The sequence below is a fragment of the Mastigoproctus giganteus genome, chromosome 5 (assembly GCF_048544385.1).
Source record: "Mastigoproctus giganteus isolate SK-2022 chromosome 5, ASM4854438v1, whole genome shotgun sequence".
NCBI lineage: Eukaryota > Metazoa > Arthropoda > Arachnida > Uropygi > Thelyphonidae > Mastigoproctus > Mastigoproctus giganteus.
This window is the reverse complement of record NC_143579.1, coordinates 235944835-235966192: the sequence shown is the minus strand read 5'-3', so window position 1 is coordinate 235966192 and position 21358 is coordinate 235944835. Positions and strand designations below refer to the sequence as shown.

At 36.8% G+C, this 21358-nt stretch overlaps 1 protein-coding gene across 2 annotated transcripts in view; it reads left to right on the top strand.

Annotated features, from left to right (window-relative positions):
* Positions 1-7235: 7235 nt before the first annotated feature.
* LOC150086301 (ubiquitin-protein ligase E3C) overlaps positions 7236-21358 on the top strand; it is a 298426-nt gene continuing 284303 nt past the window's right edge. The window contains exon 1 of one of the 2 annotated variants that reach the window (XM_090374458.1): positions 7236-7389. In XM_090374458.1, coding sequence (XP_090230584.1) covers positions 7387-7389 — 3 coding nt within the window. In that variant the 5' untranslated portion in view covers positions 7236-7386. Of the gene's footprint in view, positions 7390-7660; positions 7762-21358 lie in introns of those variants that run through there. The other variant, XM_090374459.1, reaches the window with a different exon arrangement.

Genomic DNA, 21358 nt, shown 5'->3' with positions numbered 1-21358 from the left:
GGGCACTAGGCACCTGCAAGGTGATCTGATTGAGGCGTTGTCTTTGAATAGATTGAGCAAGCTCATGGTAATCTTCCTCTTGCCCAGACTACACAAATTGAAACTGAGGAAGGACGGTTGCAGAATAGATGTGCAAAAGTTTGCCTTTAACCAGCGGGTGGTTGATTACTGGAACAAACTTACATTTGTGGTAATGGAAGTATTAGTATTAGTATTAGTATTAGTAACGGCCGTATGGTGCAAGAAAGCCTATGGCTTATGCTGCACCAGCCAAAAAAAAAAAAAAAAAAAAAAAAAATCCGAACAAAACAATGATAAAAACAAAAATTAAATAAATAAATAATAATAATTAATAAAGAAATAAAAATAATAAAATGAAATTAAAAATTAAATAAAAAGGAAATTAATCCTATCATCCTATGCGCTTCCCTTACCCGAAAGTACTATCCAGATGACCTTTGAATTTCCCCAAACTGTCGGCCTCTACCACCCATGAAGGCAACTTATTCCAGTAATTTATAACTCGCTGGCTAAAATAAAACTTCCTGCAGTCCAATCTAAACATTTCCCCGCGTAACTTGAATTTATGTCCCCTAGTTCTAGCATCATTTATAATCTTGAAAATTTTGTCCTCATTCAGTTTACTGATGCCTCTCAGAGCCTTAAACACCTCAATCAAATCTCCTCTAAGGTGTCTAGTTTCCAAACTCTGCAACCCACATATTCGAAGTCTTTCTTCATAAGAACGCCCTTTTGCCGATCTCACCAGGCGAGTTACCCTTCTTTGCACCCTTTCAAGAAGCTCGATGTCTTTCTTTAGGTGCGGTCTCCATACTTGAACACAGTATTCCAAGTGTGGTCTAACATAGGCCTTATATAATGGGATTATCACGTCCCTATCTCTACTTGCAAAAGTTCGATAGATCATCGATAGGACACCATGGGCCTTCCTTGCAACCTGTTTACAATGCTCAGAGAATTTCATGTCTGACCGTATCGTAACACCCAAGTCCCTTTCCTCCAGTACTGGGTTTAGTTGAACTCCACCAAGTGAATAAGTTATTTTGGGATTACTGTTTCCCAGGTGTAATACCTTACACTTTGTTGGATTAAAGCACAGCTGCCATTTTTCTGACCATTCTTGAAGTCTATCTAGGTCTCTCTGAAGAAGCTCAGCTAAAGTTACGAGATATAATAAATTCAAGCAAGAATTATAGAATCTGTTGGAGGGAAAAATAGGTTAAGTTGGTGGTGTTTTTTTTTTATTTTGGGTGATGGTGTATAAGCTTGCTTCTTAGCTTCTTAGCTTCCAAACTTCTTAGCTGGGTAACTGAATTCTCCCCAACTGTTCGAATGATTGTTAATTGGATGGCGGTCACATCGCTTCAGAGACTTTATCCTGGTCTCTGAAGTTTTAAATGTTTAGGCTATGGCCGTACTTGTGGAAGGTGTGTTAAATTGAACCCAGTTTACGACCACTGAGGTCACGAGGGGCATGGCTACAAAGAATGTTCCAACAAGGCATTGCTCCTTAAAGCTCTTCAAACAGAGAAGTTTTTCCTGATTTATTTTCTGATTTATTAGTTTAAATTGTCATATTAACTTATTTTCTGGAGTGGCTTTATATTCCTGGTTACGATACTTAGTTTAAAGTTTAACTTAGACAGATATTTCGTAGATATTACTTAGTATCGGTAACGGTATCAAATCCACGTGTCACAAATTGAACGAGAGGTCTTTTAACCAAATTTAGTCGATTTATTAACCAATTGTTATATCGAATTATCTTCTGTAAGTAGATTATAGACCTAGTCAGGATCCTTAGTTTATTCTAAATTGGGACAGTGAGATTTCGAAGCTAATCAATACTTACGAGTCCGTAGAAATACCGTTCGTGACTTCCCGCCATTTTTACACGATAGCATCAGCTTAGTGTAGTATAGTGCATAATATAATATTGTCAATTAATCAGTAAATCTATTAATCTTGATAAACTTTGTTGTCAATTGAATTGTATTTTTAACTCTATAAATATATATAACGACTTAATCGTAACAAATAATTAATACATAACTATAGTGGTACACGTGATACGGAAGTTGTATAAAGGGAACACTAGATACCGAAAAAAAAAAAAAAAAAAATATATATATATATATATACGTATAACATAACTGTTTTGGGATATAACTTAAGGATTTAATTTTTGTTATAAATTTTATTGAATTAAATTGGAATCATGACTCTGACCAGAGCAGCAAAGCAAAAGGCTCAAGCTAATGGGAGTGCTGTGGTTCAGGGGAGAACTGAGAGGGGCAGTTGCCCTCTGAATCACAGTCTATTAAAATGCACTGTTTGCTTGATGTTTGCGGAGCAGTCGGGTACGGGACATGATACTGCCAAGGGGGATGTCTTTGTGTGTGCACGATGTAAGGAGTGCAAGGAAATCAGGCGACAACTCAGCGTTGTTATGGGCCTTTATGAGACCTTGAAGGACAGGGTGGATGCCCTCGAAGGAAATAAATTGAGGGGCCCATCAAGCTCTCAGCTGCCCACATCAACCCCAGAGCTTGCACTTGGTCATCAGGCAACACAGGGGCAGCCCCCTAGGCAGAATGCGCTGGTCCCACAGGAACTAGTAGTTGTTGGTGACTCTATTGTCAGGGAAACGGGGAACATGCTTTGTAAAAAGGATAGGTGGAATAGGACCAGGGTATGTCTGCCAGGGGCAAAGGTTGATGACGTTGTAGAGTGGATATCATCTTTTAAGGGCACAAAAGGTGATATAGTTGTACACGTTGGCACTAATGATATTAAGAGTAGGAGACCGGCGGAATTACTTAGCAAGTACAGGTCACTGTTGAAAAAAAGCCGTGAATTAGGGTTGAACTTGAAAGTGTCTGCAATTCTGCCCAGACACGATAGGAGGGAGTATATGATGAGAGCCTTGTCGATCAATTCGGCCCTGGAGGGATTGTGCAAGGCTCAAGGGGTAGAATTTTTTTCAGCCTGGACTGTACTTGTTAACAGGAGAGATTGCTTCTACAGGGATGGGATACACTTAAATAGAAAGGGTGCAAGAATTTTTGCTGATGCTGTCGAGGCAGTGTTAGGTGGGTCGGAAAACTGCTAGTTGGGGGGGATACAAGGACTAATAGATTAACAGTAGCCACTGGCAGAGGTGGAAGTGATTCTTGCACTGCTTCTATTCAAATGAGCAGAAGTCTGAAAAACAAGATGCAGGATATTTCAGAGACTGCTGGTAGTCATTGCGTTACAAGTAAACACATGGGTTGTGTTAGGGTAGCTAAGAATAGAAACAGGTGCATGTATACCTGCGTGTACACCAATGCTAGGAGTTTGGTAAATGAATTTGATGAATTTGAGGTATTGCTCAAAACATCAAAGGCAGATATTGTTGGGATATCAGAGACGTGGTGTCACACAGATATAAGTAATGCGGAACTGGAATTTGGGGAATACAATGTATATAGAAAGGATAGACAGGACAGGAGTTGAGGAGGGGTTATGCTATTAATTAAGAAACACATAAAGTCAAAGGAAGTGAAGCCAGTTGACATCGATGGACAGGGCAGTGTCGAGTCAGTTTGGTGTGACATAAGCATAGAGAAATCAAAATTGAGAGTAGGAGTGTGCTATAGGCCTAATGACTCTGATATATTGTATTATTACTATTGTAATAATACAATATATTATTATATTTCCCTGTACAATATAATAATATATTGTACAGGGAAATAGAGTGGGCCAGTAAATCAGAGAGTCTGATAATGGGGGATTTTAATTTCCCAGATATTGACTGGAATTTGTGGGTTGGTCACTCGCACACTAGCAAGGCTTTTGTGGATTTATTGGATGATTGTTTTCTACATCAGCATGTTCGTGAGGCAACAAGAGGGAGCAATACTCTTGATCTGATTATCAGTAGTGATTCTTCATGCATTAAGAACCTGCAGATAAATGAACCACTAGGTGGCAGTGATCACAGTGTGTTGAAGTGGGATTTACTCAAGGAGGTAACTACCATCAGAGGTAAAGGGAAGGGTTTTTGTTTTCGTAAAGGCGACTATGATGGTCTGAGACAGTATTTAAATTCTATACAGTGGGACCAACTGATGATGTTACCAACAGCAAACTCAAAATGGGAAGCATTCAAGGAACTAATCTTGGTGGCTACCAGGCTTTACATACCAACTAAGAAATATTGTTCAAGGTTTAGGCCTAAATGGTTGTCAGATGGACTAATGAGACATGTGGCAGAGAAGAAAAATGCATGGGATACATACAAATTAATGGGTGACATGGAAGCCTATGATAGATATAAGTTGGTCTGTAACCAAGTCACAAAGGAGATTAGGCAGGCAAAGGCAGACTACGAAAAATCCTTGGCAAAGGATGCAAAGAAAAACAGAAAGGAGTTCTTTACATACTTGAACTCGAGAAGGAAAGGGATGAATCAGATTGGTCCACTGGATATTGATGGTTCAACAGTTGAGGATCCTGCTCAGGTGGCTAACAATCTAAACGAGTATTTTGCATCTACATTCACGCATGAAGGAGTTATTCAGGAAGGAGAATGATGTAGGTAAAGTAAACATTGGCAGTGAGCTGGATGATTTTGTAATAACTGAGAGGAAAGTGGAGGATAGATTGTTGAGGATAAACATAAAAAAGGCACCTGGGGTGGATGGGATCTATCCAGTTATATTAAAGGAGGCAGCAAAGGAAGTATGCAAACCCCTAGCCATAATTATGAGAGCTTCTTTGGACTCAGGGGAGGTACCCATAGACTGGAGATGTGCAAATGTAACCCCAATTCACAAAGGAGGATCAAAGGCTGACACAAGTAATTATAGACCTGTTAGTTTAACGTCTGTTCCAGGTAAATTAATGGAGGCACTGGTTAAAGAAGCACTGCAGGATCATCTAGACAAGAATTCAATTATAGCTCAGACGCAGCATGGTTTTGTTAAGGGCAGGTCTTGCCTGACCAATTTGATTGGATACTATGATGTAGTCACAAAAGAACTGGATGCAGGGAATAACTTTGATATTATATATTTGGATCTTAGAAAGGCTTTTGATACTGTTGCACATGGAAGACTGCTGCACAAATTGGAGCAGTGTGGCATTGGTGCAAATTGCTGCTATGGATAAGGGGATGGTTGAGTGGCAGAAGACAGAGAGTGGTAATCAATGGACACTGCTCAACGTGGACTAATGTTATTAGTGGAGTTCCTCAAGGTTCAGTGTTGGGTCCATTGTTGTTTTCGGTGTTTATGAATGATATTGATGATGGGATATCAAGTTTAATGTCTAAGTTTGCAGATGATTCAAAGGTTGGCAGGGTCGTTAAGGACACTACTGACGCTATGCTGCTGCAACAGGATCTGGAAAGGTTGAACAGATGGGCTGAGAGGTGGCAAATGAAGTTTAACATTGACAAATGTAAAGTACTACATATGGGTAACAGTAACCCCAGAGCAATGTATCAACTCTGCGGTACTACACTGACAGTGGTGGAGAATGAAAAGGACCTGGGGGTAATTGTGCAGGCAGATATGAAGTTCTCTGAGCAGTGCAGACGAGCTGCAAGAGTAGCTCATGGTGTCTTGTCAATGATATACAGGAATTTTTCTAGCAGGGATAAGGAGGCGATTATTCCATTGTATAAGGCAATGGTTAGGCCACATCTTGAGTACTGTATACAGGTCTGGAGGCCTCATTTCAAGAAGGATGTAGAGCTGCTGGAACGGGTACAGAGAAGGGCAACAAGATTAGTAAATGGAACAAAGGGTTGCTCTTACGAAGAAAGGCTTAAGTTTTGCAAATTACAGAGTCTGGAGACTAGGCACCGTCGAGGTGATCTGATAGAGGTGTATAAGGCTTTGAATGGTTTGAGCATGCTCAATGCCAATGGGATTCTTCATCTTTCTCAGAATAATCACCTCAGAGGGCATAAATTCAAATTGAGGAAGGACGGATGTCGGATAGATGTGCGGAAATTTGCCTTTGGCCAGCGGGTGGTTGGTTGGTGGAACCGACTTCCATCACTTGTTGTTGAAGTTGATAGCCTAAACAAATTTAAAGCTCAACTGGACAGGTATTTCGAACGAACGGAGGGGTGAAATGGGAGAGGGTTTTTTTTTTTTTTTTTTTTTGGCTGATGCTGAATAAGCTTGCTTTCTTGCATCATATGCCTCTACTAATGCTAATGCTAATGCTAAAGGCACTTCCCTCTTAGTTCGCGAATTGAAAAAATATGAAGAATGCTCAAGAAGCAAACTGACAGGAATGGTGCATATCCCATCGCCTAGTGGAAGAAAACACTAAACAAATGACAATGTATTGCTAGATACTGCAAAAACTATTAATACAGCATCAAAATTGTACAGTAAATTCCCAAAGTCCATGTTAGCCGCGAATCAATTACACCCATTTTTCAAGGAAGTGAATATTGATCTACTTCTCCTAGAGCCCCACTGAGTGAAGTGTACCCAACCAGCTGTCCAAAATTTAAATAAACTGAAAATAAATAAATTGAAATTAAACATGTTATTTTCATCTGATTGGATCTAGACTGTTTTTATGCTCGGATTATAACGATGATGGATTATGTAATTGACAGTAATAAAGATTAAGCTCGAATTTTTAACTTTGATGTAAGATACATCTTCTTCTTCAAGAGGAGTGTTTCCATTTACAATGGGTTTCCTCAGCCTACAAGTTATTTCTCGTTAGGAATTTTTTCCCGCCATTAAGTGCGGTTCAGGGTGTCTTTGTCGGTTAAGCCTCGGGCTGTCATGCACTCCCGTACTGCATCCATCCATGTCCTCCTAGGTCTTCCTCTTCTCCTTCTTCCAGGAGGTATCCATTCCAGGATAGCCTTTTGCTATCTGTTTTCTTGCATCTAACATGGTACGGACATGTTTTCATCATGTCCATACCATGTTAGACGCTTTTCTTTGATGGTGTCAATAAAGTCTCTTTCACTTGTAAAATACATACGAAACGAAAGCTACTATACAACAGATCACAGGCAGTGTTTCCTCCAATTTATTCAGACTCCAGGGAGGGACGTTTACCGGATTTCCCCCCTATTGGCCACCGTATTGAAGGTTTGTCTTCTGGCCGACTCATCATGATCATTAGACAAATCATTATTGAAGGGGGCGCCATGATATATTTGGTGTGTTTTTTTTTTTTTTTTTTTTTTTAGTTTCAGTCGGTTGTTGGTGTGAAGACAGATTTGAATGTTTTTATTTTGCTTTGTAGCGTGATTCATTATGGATATTAATGATTGAACTGATTGTTTATTAAATCTCGTGTCCACCGAAAACTTTTGATTTTGGGTTGTTTGTTAGTATGGTAAGTGTCTATGACATTTCCGTTTTATAAGATGTAGATCGCGAAAGCATGGCTCTGAAGTCACCTTTTTTATTTTTATTATTTTGATGGTGTACTATATTTACAAGGTGCTATCATCATTCAGCCGGTATTCTCTTTATTAATGCTGAGATAATAAACATTTATTTACAATTTTGTAAATTTAGAATTGTCATTGGTTGTCATTTATTAAAATCTTGCATCATTACGTGTTCTAGTACAGAATAAGTGTCTTGTTAGGGTATGAGTGAAATATATAGTACTGTACAAAACTTTGATAGAGCAGTGGAGTACAAATGCTCGATTCGGTGTGACCCTGGATATGGGAACATCACTCTGGTCTCAACAGAGAAGGTATCCCAGAATCTTTTGTTATGATGAAATTAACATCATAACAAAAAAAAAAAAAAACATAACTTATCATAACTTTTGTTATGATGAAACATAACAAAAGTATTCCCCCCCCTCCCCTTTATATCACCAATCATGCTCCAGGACATTGGTGTTGTTGGATACCATTGCACACTCCTGATTAAAGTGGCAGCTTGAAGTTTCATTTTGTTATGTGTGGTATTGGAGTTTTGGTCCGTAGTGCACATGTTGCTTGTTCGAATCGCTACTTGCTCATGAACAAGACATGGCCAGTTATTAATTTTTTGTATCGAATAACATAAAAATAATAAAAGGTTTTTTTATTAGGCTTCATTTGCACCTGGTGATTGTAGGAATAAAGATATATATATATAAATATAAAGGTAAATATGAAGATAAATAGGGACACTACCATTATATGTCACTTACCATTAAAAAAAATAATAAAATAACTAAAAAAAATGAATAAACTAAAAATAAATATAAATTGATAAAATAAACAAAAATAAATGTCTTCTTGTTTAATATTTTATTACTTTATCAAAATATTTATCTAATCACTCTTTAAATATACATTTCACACATCAGACACTTTTAATCTTTATTTTACCAAACAACTGTTCAAATGTCATGGTTAATATTAGTTGTCTTCTAGGTACCTCACATAACAACTTGGTCGCATTATAGCCAAAGTAGCTTATGTAGCTTATGTGCCATCAAACCCCCATAACAACAACAACTTGGTGATGGACTCATCTCCAGTTGACCCTTCTCTAAAACCATTCTCATCCTTCTAGTTTGGCCTACAAGAGCACAAAATGGGACAAATTAGTGTTATTTTCTTTCCTTATTATTTTAAGTCTTCTGAATATTTCTGGGTTGTAAAATAAGAATTGTTTTAGCATGTGTGTGTTGGATTTTACAGAGTTTTCTTTACCAAATTTGTGCCTTCAATGTATACTGATTGATTTCCTCCAAAACTCCAAAATGTGCCTCCTTTTAGTGAAGTTTGATACTTGCAAATATAACGAAGTCAGATGGTGTTAAATTGGTGGAATAGGGAGTATGTTCTGTTTGAAGCATCTGTCTTTCTTGCTCTTGCTCAGATTACTCACCTGAAGGGACATAAATTGAAATTGAGGAAAGACAATTGTAGATGTGTGGAAATTTGCATTTAGCCAGTGGGTGGTTGATAGTTGGAACAAACTTTATCTGTTGCAGTGGAGGTCAACAACTTAAATAAGTTTAAGGCAGAACTAGACAAACATTTGGAGCGAATGGATGGGTGAAATGGGAAAGTTTTTTTTTTTTTTTTTGGCTGATGCTATATAAGCTTGCATTCTTGCATCATATGCCTCTGCTAATGCTTTCTATTAGAAATTTCCTCACTGATAATGCTATGTAAGCTGGTGCATTGATTTTTTTTCATTCTTACTTTTTTTTTTTTCCCAACCTCTGACTCTGTTTTCCACTGTTTTCTTGCCTTTTGTTTCAGGATCATATCGAAATATTCATCTTTCATCACCTGTGATGACCTTATTCAGAAATCTGGGTTCTCATTGAATTTTTAGCATTAGTAGAGGCATTTGATGCAAGAAAGCAAGCTTATGCAACATCAGCCAAAAAAAAAAATAAAAATAAATAAATAAAATAAATAAATAAATAAATAAAAAATAACCACTTCCACTTCACCCCTCTGTTCATTCGAAATACCTGTCCAGCTGAGCCTTAAACTTATTTAGGCTATCAACTTCCACGACAAGGGATGGAAGTCTATTCCACCAATCAACCTCCCGCTGGCTAAAGGCAAATTTCCTCACGCCTATCCTACATCTGTCTTTTCTCAATTAGAATTTATGCCCTCTCAGGTGATTATTCTGAGCAAAAGGAAGAATTCCATCAGCACTGAGCATGCTCAAACCATTCAAGGCTTTATACACCTCTATCAGATCACCTCACTGGTGCCTAGTCCCCAGACACTGTAATTTGCAAAACTTAAGCCTTTCTTTGTAAGAGCACCCCTTTGTTCCATTCACTAATCTTGTTGCCCTTCTCTGTACTCGTTCCAGCATCTCTACATCCTTCTTGAAATGAGGCCTCCAGACCTGTATACAGTACTCTAGGTGTGGCCTGACCATTGCCTTATACAAGGGAATAATCACCTCCTTATCCCTACTAGAAAAATTCCTATATATCATCGACAAGACACCATGAGCTACTCTTGCAGCCCGTCTGCACTGCTCAGAAAACTTCATATCTGCCTGCACAACCACCCCCGGGTCCCTTTCATTCTCTACCACTGTCAGTGTAGTACCACAGAGTTGATATGTTGCTCTGGGGTTGCTGTTTCCCATATGTAGTACTTTACATTTGTCAATGTTAAACTTCATTTGCCACCTCTCAGCCCATCTGCTCAACCTTTCCAGATCCTGTTGCAGCAGCATAGTGTCAGTAGTGTCCTTGACAACCCTGCCAACCTTCGTATCGTCTGCAAACTTGGACATTAAGCTTGATATACCATCATAAATATCATTTATAAATACAGAAAACAATAATGGACCCAATACTGAACCCTGAGGGACTCCACTAATAACATTAGTCCACGATGAGCAGTGTCTATTGATTACCACTCTCTGTCCTCTTCCCCCTTAACCACCCCTTTATCCATAGCAGCAATTTGCCTCCAATGTCACACTGCTCCAATTTGTGCAGCAGTCTTCCATGCAACGGTATCAAAAGCCTTTCTAAGATCCAAGTATATAATATCAAAGTTATTCCCTGCATCCAGTTCTTTTGTGACTGCATCATAGTATCCAATCAAATTGGTCAGGCAAGACTTCCCCTTAACAAAACCATGCTGTGTCCGAGCTATAACTGAAGTCTTGTCTAGATGTGAACCATTCAGCCTATATTCTCTGAAATCATATAATATTTCAGAATTTTTATTATAAAATATTTCGAGTACTACATTCTTATAAGCGACATTACATAATTATAAAAATTATTATTAAGTATTATTTAATTATTTATACTTTCTAAAGCAGTCTAAACTAGATTTTGAACAGGCTAAGAGTAGAAAACTTGCCTCTTGTTCAAATGGTAGCGAGCATTCTGGTCTCTTGCCAAAGCTATTGGCTGCAATTTTTGCCCATCTCTGTTCCAATCTCTGACAAAACCAGATGGTTCTGTTGCCACATCAGCCAAAGATAAAGCTGACCTGCTAGCATCCTATTTTTCTTCCTACTCATGTATTGATGATTTTGGTAAATCATCTCAAACCATTCCCAGCACACTCCATTCAATTCCTCATGTGGGCTTTTGTCAGAAGGATTTTGATGAATCTGATGCTAAGAAATCTGCAGGTCCTGATGGTATTTTTCCACTTGTTCTCTAAACCTGCGCTCCTGAGCTTACTCCTGTTTTGTGTCATCTTTTTTTTTTTCACTTTCTTATTCCGAAGGTGTTTTTCCTTCTGTTTTGGAAATTTGCTCATATCCAGCCAGTTCCTAAAAAGGGTGACAAATCCCTCCGATCTAATTATCGTCCCATTGCAATTACTTCTACTCTTTACAAAGTAATGGAGAAATCAATTAACCACCAACTCTTAAAACTATCTGGAAATCTTTCATCTGATCAACGTCGTCAGTATGGATTCTGTCAGTGTCGTTCCACTGGTATTCTGGCATATGTTACCCATCTATAGACAAATTCAATGAAAACGTTTAGTGAAACTCAAGCCATTTCTCTTTACATTTCAAAGGCTTTTGGTCGTGTTTGACATAAAGGTCTTCTAAATAAGCTTCCATCCTGTGATTTGCTAGCTGTTCTTTGTAACGGGGTACCCAGTTTTATCTCTAACCGCTCACTGCAGGTTGATGGTAGACAGCTCTCTGTCTTAACTTGTCCACTAATGCTGGTGTTCTCCAAGGTTCAGTTCTTTGTCTGCCACTCTTTTCCTCTTGTATATTAATGACCTTCTTCCATTGACCGGAAATCCTATTCATAGGTTTGCTGACGATAGCACATTGCATTCCACCTTCCAGTTTGAGAAACCTTGCCCTACTCAAAACAGCTTCAACTTCTCGAGTGTCCACTGCCAAATCCTTAAATGCTGATCTCCAGATAATTCTCCAGTGGGGTAAAGATAACTTAATTTCATTCCTTCTAAAACTCAGTCCTGTCTTATATCTCGCAAAGAGGATTCTTCTACTCCTATGCTTATCTTCGATGACACTCTGATTTCTAGGCAAGATCTTGGGTATTATCCTGACTTCTAATCGCTCTTGGCATAAAGCATATTACAAATATTACTTCCTCTGCATCAAATAAACTGGGTTTTCTCTTTCGTTCTCGGCGTTACTTTTCTTCCAAACAGCTGTACAAATTGCAAATCCACCCTACCATGGAATATTGTTCATACAACTGGGGCGGTGCCCCCAAAATCTCTCTCAGGCATCTAGATTCCATTCAGAAGAGGGCAGTTAGGTTAATTAATGACTCATCTCTAACAGAGTCTCTTCACTCTCTGTCTCATAGACTTTCTGTTTCTGTTGCATGCCTTTTCTATAGATACTTGCATGGTGCTGTTCTTCTGAATTGGCATCTATAATTCCTGCTCTCTCTTTCAAAGCAGTCCGAACACGTGCCACAACCAGTCAAAGTCATTTTGCTGTCCAAGTTCAAACTCACCGAACCAACTTTTCTTCCTCATTTATTCATTCAACTTCTGTTTTCTGGAACCACCTTCCTACATACGTATTTCCTGAAAATTTCAATCTACAGAAGTTCAAGTTTAATGTCAACAAGTATTTTCTTTCAACTTTTTAACCCGTTCACGATACTAAGTACTATAGGGCCGACTGGGCCAGCCGGGTGGGTAAAGTGCCTGCCTGGCAACCCAAAGGTCTCGGGTTTGAATCTCGTCTCGGGCTTGAATATTACGATGTTGCTGTACTGTCCGGTTGGACCTCATGACCAATACACAAACGAAGCAGGTTAAAACCGGTTACTTCGTGTGTTGCTCACATCATACGCTAAAAAAAAAAAGTAACTATACATAACAATAATCCTTGAAAATGAAAAAAAAATTACTATGGAAAACATATTTATTTAACATGATATACTGTAAGATAAAAAAGGTAAAGTGCAGCCATTATCGACCCACTGTAAGGCCTCCGTAGCCGAGTGGTCAGGAGTGGCAGTGCAGTAGCACACACTCCTTGAGTAGACCAGGGTTCAAGTCCCTGACTGCTAAATACGGTCGATCTTCAACTCGCACTGGACCAGCATGGCAGATTATGGTCCATTTTCCCTCAACATGAATTGTTGAGGAGGCTTTCATCCTGCATGTGGGTTGATAATGGCTGCAGTTTACCTTTTTTTACTGTAAGATAGTAAACTAATTATAAGGAATTATGGGAGATGGTGGTTTCTTTCTTTGGCAATTTTTACTTTTTATTTAATTTAATTTTATTTTATTGTTCATTATTAGTTTTATTTTGTAGTTTACCTATGTAAATCTAAGCAGACGCCATTACAGAATTTTTATTGTGAACCCCCTGGAAACCTTTCGTGAACCCCCAGGGGTTCACAAACCACCTGTTGGGAACTGCTGTTCTAGATAATTCTCATATTCCCATGTGGTGCCTGTGAGATGCCAGCGACAGTTGTTTATTCTTATCATAGAGCTTTGATTTTGCTTCCTAAATGCAGAGGGGGTTCATTGATCTTGAAAATACTAAAGAATATGATAAAAACGTTATTATTGGTTTCTGCGTATTTTCATTTACTATTTTTAATGGGTTAGCAAATCTTAATATATCACTATTTTCAATTCAGTAAAAACGTTAAAAATTAATTTTTTATAATTAAACAAAAAGTAGTTATTGTACAGATGCCACTTGGAGTGTCTTTATTAAATTGAGGGCACGAGTGACAGAAGATTAAATAAAATGAAATTTTCAAAAAAAAATATATCACCAAGTTATAGATTATGAGTAATATAAAGGCCAAAACTAAGGGTCCAGCTTAACATTTGATGATTACTTTTGTTTAATCAGTAAATTCCCCTCCTGGTTACTTGCTTTTTTATTTATTTCATTCTCTCATTATTTTACTTGGTTTAATATTTTGTCAAAAGAATCAAGGGGTAGTTAGTTGGAAAAAAAAAAAAAAAAGAAAAATTACAAAACAGAAACACATAGTGCCCATAGTGCATCCACACGCTCCAGTAAACCTGTCAGTATGCCTATGCAGGCATGCCTGTACAGGTCTACCGGGCACCCATAGTGCATCCACACCTGTCACCATTCATTCAGTCGGCTGACCATGGCATCGACAGACGACATTTTAGCAATAGTTGGCTTATTATTTGCAATAAAGTGTTTTAAACATAAAATAAAACGTAATATATGGTGCAAAGAATGGTTGAAAAAAAGAAAAGTTTATTCACATGTGAACTTGTTAAGTGCAGTTGGTCCCTAAAGATTGGCATAATTATTTGCAGATGAATGAAGAAACTTATTTAGAGCTTCTTTCATTAGCTACTCCAGTAATTTAAAAAAATTATACTGTTATGAAGATGGCCATTTCACCGCATGAGAGATTAACTGCAACTCTGAGATTTCTTGCAACTGAAAGAAGTTACGAAGATCTTAAATTTTTGACAATAATTTTAGCGAAATTCTCAGAAAAATCCCTTAGATTTATTAAAATTTAATAAAATAATATAGTAATGAATTTTATTATTGCTGTTACTATAAATTATATTTATTGACACTCTGATATTCAAAGTTAAAATTTACTTCTAATTCAGGCAAATTTTGTATTAATCAGTGACAAAATTAATAGTGAATTTTTTTCATAGAATTTATATAATTATTAATGATAGTCGAATAGGGAAATCCCCAATCTGGCAGTGCGCCTGCCCTGTCGTTACACATGCGCTCTGGTTTGCCTGCACCTGCCACTTCGGTTCAGGCAAATCAAATGATTTTTCATATTTCCTCCAGTCGCCTGTGCTGATCAAAATAACTGTACAGTTTTATCATCCACACGCTCCGGTAGACCTGTGCAGGCATAACTGACAGGGTTACCTGAACGTGTGTAGTGGCCTTTATATTACTGGTTTCAACTGTTAGCATTTTGCTTATAATAACCTGATTTACATGATTACCTAGTTATTTACAAAAAAACCACATCAATATGAATTGTATAATATTGTATTTAACTAATTTAACTATATTGTATTAAAATTTAACTTATTAAATTCTGGTCGAGCCAGGTGTGTATAGGATCTTTGGACCACCACATGATTTCAGTGATATTATGCTTTTTGTGTATTCAGTTCGTACAGCTGAAACTCCCAATACCTTTCAACAAAAGTGTTTTCTGTGATTTTCCGATTAAAAATTCCTGAAATCTGTTAGTTAATTATTGTGCAAAGAGAAAAAATGGAGGATCAAGTTAAGCCTATTCTCGATAATTAAAGGCAATTTGAAAAACAAGAATTTAAAATTAGCTGTTTCTCTCATATATAATTATTGAAGCATACTGGTTTTACATTTTATGTCAGCTCCTCCAATTACACTGCGGCTTTGTGTTACAGACGAGTCTGGCTGGTGTCCAGTTGTTGAAGCACACAGGTTTTTCAATTTACATTACCAATGATGGTGAATAAGGATATTCGATTTACATTTTATTTTGGCCAAATATGGGAGTTGATAAAATTATGTAAAGTGTACATATAAAATTCTGCAGAGGGAGTTTTATTTTAAATTAAAAATATGATTTTTAATATCAGAAATAGATTTTTCACAGTTGTGTTTATAATAGATGATTAAAAATATGGGTGGCTTCAAAAAGTGAACAATTTTGAATTATTTCTTTCTGATTTTTAAGGTTATAAATGGGGTAACTTTTTCTGAGATAAGCATGGGATCCTCAAAATACACTGACATGCTAGGTTAGGGATTAATATCAAACCTGATTTCTGGTTTAAACTTTTTTGAATGTTATATGATTTATCTTTATAGATTCAAAATTCATTGCCAATATCATGAACTGACATAAATTCAAGAATGGTTTTGATAATGTGTAATAGATTGGGCATATTCTGCTGAACAGTCTGAAAACATCTGAGGTTCCTTTATAAAAGTCTGGCACTTAGCACTGATAATTGATGCCCCTGTTATGTTAGGTCTAAAAACTGGAGTGATGAGGGTATACTGTACTTTAAACTGTGAGATGAGGGTGATTTCTTTTTTTAGTACTCTTGCCCATTATTGATTAATTTTTGAGTTACATTCTTCTCAGTACTTCCAAATAACATGAAGTTACATCAGTTTTCACTCACTTGGCATATTGTGGGTTATATGAATGTCAGCTATAAAACAATTCATGAAGTCTCTCGATTAAAAACTGTCACTTAAAATTTTCTCTTGCTTCAAAAAATTGGTTGTGCCATTCAAAAACTCAACCCTTCAATATTGTTGACTCCCATAAACTTTTTGTAACAGTTTATACCTTTCAACAGGGATTTCTTTAACTAGAAAGTTCAGGTTTCATCAGTTGCTGATCTATAAATATTTCAGTCATCTGTCAGATGAGTGTTGTTGTTTACATAAGTTTTGTGCTTTTAATTTTTTTTTTGTGATCTTTCACTGTTTTATTGATAGAAAAAATGGGTTCTATACCTGGATCATTGAATTGGAATACAGTGCATCCAGATATTCCCAACTGCAAACGAGATGATCTGACTGCAACCAAAGAGTATACAGAGACTGTGCACTATCCCCATAAATTTGGTCATTTTACCAATTTCATTTTATGAAAACAATGTAATTTTTTAAAATTATAATCATAGTAGATTGTTTTGCTACATCTAGTACTTAACTTAATTTGTGATTGATATTCTAATTTTATACAAAATAAGAATCATATTAAAATAATAAAAAGTTGACTTTACTACTTTTAATGGCTCATTTTCAAAGTTTGTTTAATAAATTTTCTATTCCCAAACTAGATTCTGCTCAGCAGGTACATATTAAACACTATTAATTTTTGAAGTTCCAACATGTGTTTAAAATAAAATATGAAAATTAAAGATGAGTTGTTAGTATTAGCAATGTTATAATTTTAAATAATCTAGGGCCTTAGTGCATATAAATATTGAGAGCTAAAAAGCTCCTCATAGGAATTGCATTGATCTAGGAGGAGTCATGGGCCCTGGAGCAATTCTGCCACTGTGTCCTGGTAAATCCAGCTGTGGGTGTATTAGTATTGGGTGTTATTAACCCTCTAGCTGTCACACTGGTTTATTTGATACCTCAGATAATAAATAAATTAAATGAAACTTATGAATTTAAATAGCTATTAGGATCATGTAATTTATGAATTTTAGTATTCCTCCAGTATGATATTAATTATTTTTTAATTGGAAAAGTTATGTAAAAAAAATCTATACAGCATCATATATGGTTTTCTTCTTTTTTTGGCGCCTCCGTAGCCAGGTGGGCAGGAGGAGCAGTGCGTAGCACATGCTTCTTGATTAGACCAGGGTTCGAGCCCGTGAGCCACCAAATACGGAGGATGCAGAAAGGTCAGGGAATGACCACCGCATATCCCCGGAGCAATATGGCTTTAGTTGCTAATGCTCCTAAAAACCAAATAAAAACATCTTTTTTCATCTGATTTCACCTCCAGTTTTTGGCTGAATGTTTGGTTGGAAAATATTTTTTCATTTTTTTGGATAACAAGACTGTTTCAAATGATGTTTTTTTGAACTGGTTGCACTGTATGTTGCCAGAATTAATAATAAATTTTCCTGTTTTAAACTATTTCTCACCCTTTTTCTTAAAAAAAAAATGATTGTGAAGTAATGACAGCTATGCATCTGCTGTTATGATTTTTTCGTGCTCTCTAGAGCAGTGTTCTCATGACTCTTTTCTGGTGGCAGCAAATTTGGCCATAGGATTTAGCTGGTGGCCGCACAATTCCTTTTTTATTAAGATATTTTACCGATAACAATAATAGATAGAATTTATATGCATATAATAGGAATAATAAAATTCCTAAAGTGATTGCAAAAATTGTAACTAATAATAATATGTTATGATTCTGTCCTGAAGTCAGCTGAGAAACATGTATTTTGAGTTTTGTAGAACAATATCATGTAAAACTGTAACTACTTTGATACTTTGCTATTAAACTTCAAATATAAAAACAAATTAAAAAATATTGGATGGGTGGTCAAACACCATTATGTGGTTTTTAAGTTTCTAAATTTTTATTTTCATATTAACTGAATTATACGAAGAAATAATTATAGAATCTTTATTATTAATTACATGAGTTATATAGTAATAAATCTTGTTTTGGTTTTTTTACGCTTCAGGTAGTCTAATGTATAATAATAAAGATTTACAAACATGCGAAAAACAAGAATTTATTAAAATAAAATGGTAAATGCAATAGAACCATTGCAATGCAACAACAAAACATAATACTCCAAAACATTAATCCTCTAGAGCAGTGGTTCTCAAGTGCAGCCATGGTGGCCACCATTGCTGCACTTGAGAACCACTGCTCTAGAGGATTAATGATGCAAGGGAGCAATCTTATTCTCATCAACTCATTTTGTTAGTGTCAGAAATTAGCAAATCTGATCTTGGGGTTTAAAGAGGAGATTGAGCATTTGCTGATAATAGGCTATCCTTGTCCATATGATTAATGTGTCCTGGAAAGGAAGGAAGTATGCCTTTATCTGGAAGCAGATGAACATTTTTTATTGATATTTACTATAGTTAAATATTCTTCCCTTTTTGCAGTTGATTATCATAGCAGACTAAATTAAGCTAGCCCAATACTGATGGCATTCTTCCTCTTGCTCAGACCACACACAGTGAAGGGGCATAAATTCAAATTGAGGTAGGATGGTTGCAGGATAGATGTGTGGAGGTTTGCCTTCAGCCGGTGGGTGGTTAATTGTTGGAACAAACTTCTATGTGTTGTGGAAGTGGGTAGTTTGAATAAATTCAAGGAAGAGCTAGACAAATTATAGGAAAGGATGGACAGGTGATGTGGGAAGTTGTTTTTTTTTGGCTGTTGCTTTATAATTAAGCTTACATCATATGCCACTATTAATAATGTTTTCGTCATGCTGGCAAGGTTGTGGAGAGGAAAACAAGAGAAGATTCTATGTTCTTTTGTTTAGTGAGGAAGTACTTTTTTGATGAGGCAGCATGATGTGCAAGTTCCCAACTTAAAATTGATGTCAGTATAATTGCAATGATAGCACAGATTTAATCAGTTGGCTGAATTAGTTATGTATCCTTTTCAAATTTGAAATATTTTGTGGACAGATTTCCAGCACCTCTCAGTATCATGGAATATAAATAAATAGATGAAATAGTAGATGTTTTGCAGTACTGGTTCTGCATTCAGTGTCATTTTACAAGAAGTTGTTTATGAAAGAAGAAAGAATTGAGATACAGTGGTTCTTGGTTGGGGAACAGACAAATGGACCAGGAATCCTGAAATATTACAAATTATCTCAAGCCATGATTGGCATTTTAACAGTTCCTTAAAAGTCTTGTTCAGTGTGAGAGGTTATTCTGTGAGGTGAAAAAACAAACTCAATTCAGATCATCTCTTTTTCTGATGAGACTTTGGAAATGCTCTTAATAGACAATTCTAGACAGCGAAGCCATTGCTATAAATGAAATTTTGACTCGACATTGCTAAAGAGCAAAATCTACAAGGGTATCTTTCTTGATGCAGTGATAATCAGTTGGTGGTGTTCAACAGATAATCCAAATAGATATCCACAGACAGAATAATTTTGGATACACTAATTTTTGAGAGTGTACTTTACCAGTATGCTGTTTGTTTGTTTGTTTGTTTGTTATTTGGTTTTTAGGAGCATTAGCAACTAAGGCCATATTTCTCCGAGGATATGCAGTGTCATTCCCTGACCTTTCCGCATCCTCCGTATTTGGTGGGCATGGGCTCGAACCCCGGTCTAATCAAGAAGCGTGTGCTACGCACTGCACTGCTGCTCCTGCCCACCTGGCTACGGAGGCGCCACCAGTATTTTTTTTTTTTTTTTTTTTTTATGAGAACCCCAAACACGAAAGGTATCAAAACCTATAGTACTTAGTACCGTGCATGGATTGAAGGAAAAGTATGGGGAGAGGGGGATGCCGGAAACTTTGCTCTAGAGACTAAACATGGCTTTCACCACTTCAAGCCTCCAATAAGCAAAGTGGTGGTATTTTACCGGTTGATGAAAGTCATCTACCACCTGAAGATGCAATCCATAGCCTATATCGTAATATAAAATGTGTGTTGGCATTGAAATTTAATTTCAAGGTCAAACTTTGGAGTAAAAATATCCTGCTTTCATTTGCTTTTTTCCGTTAAAAATTTCTGAATGTCGAAGGTTTGTAGCTGTGTACATTAGCATTAGTAGAGGCATTACGATGCAAGAAAGCAAGCTTATGCAGCCAAAAAAAAAAACGCTCCCATTTCACCCCTCCATACGTTCCAAATACCTGTCCAGCTCAGCCTTAAATTTATTTAGGCTATCAACTTCCATAACAAAAGATGGAAGTCTGTTCCACCAATCAACTACCTGCTGGCTAAAGGCAAACTTCCGCAGATCTATCCTACAACTGTCTTTCCTCAATTTGAATTTATGCCCTCTCAGGTGATCATTCTGAGCAAGAAGAAGAATCCCATCAGCATTGAGCATGCTCAAACCATTCAAGGCTTTATACACCTCAATCAGATCACCTTGCAAGTGCCTAGTCTCCAGACACTGTAATCTGCAAAACTTAAGCCTTTCTTCGTAAGAGCAACTCTTCGTTCCATTCACTAATCTTGTTGCCCTTCTCTGTACTCGTTCCAACAGCTCTACATCCTACTTAAAATTAGACCTCCAGACCTGTATACAGTACTCAAGGTGTGGCCTGACCATTGCCTTATACAAGGGGATAATCACTTCCTTATCCTTGCTAGAAAAATTCATTGACAAGACACCATGAGCTACTCTTGCAAACTGTCTGCACTGCTCAGAAAACTTCATATCTGCCTGCACAATTACCTCCAGTCCTTTTCATTCTCTGCCACTGTCAGTGTAGTACCACAGTTAGTAAATCATGTCAGTTATGTTATGAAGCCTGCACACTTAACAATTGGACTGTAGTTTTGTTGATATACAGTAAATACATAAATTTATAGGAAAAAAAAAATTCTTTCAGTCACTGACAACTGGTAAGAGGTGATTTATCTCATTGTATAAAGCAGTGGTTAGTTCACATCTTAAATACTGCATACAGTTTTGGAAACCTCATTCTAGATTAATTCTAGAATAATCACAAAATTGTTAATATACCATTTGGGTAGTACAGAACTCAACATAGTTGAGAATAAAGATGAACTTGGCGTAATTGTATAGTTTGATACCTAGTTCTTTGAGCATTGGTGGCAAACTGCTGGGATAGTTCATTGATTTCTGTCAGTGATATGCAGGAACTTTTCCAGAAGAAATTCCATTGTGTTTAGCCACTGGTTCACATAT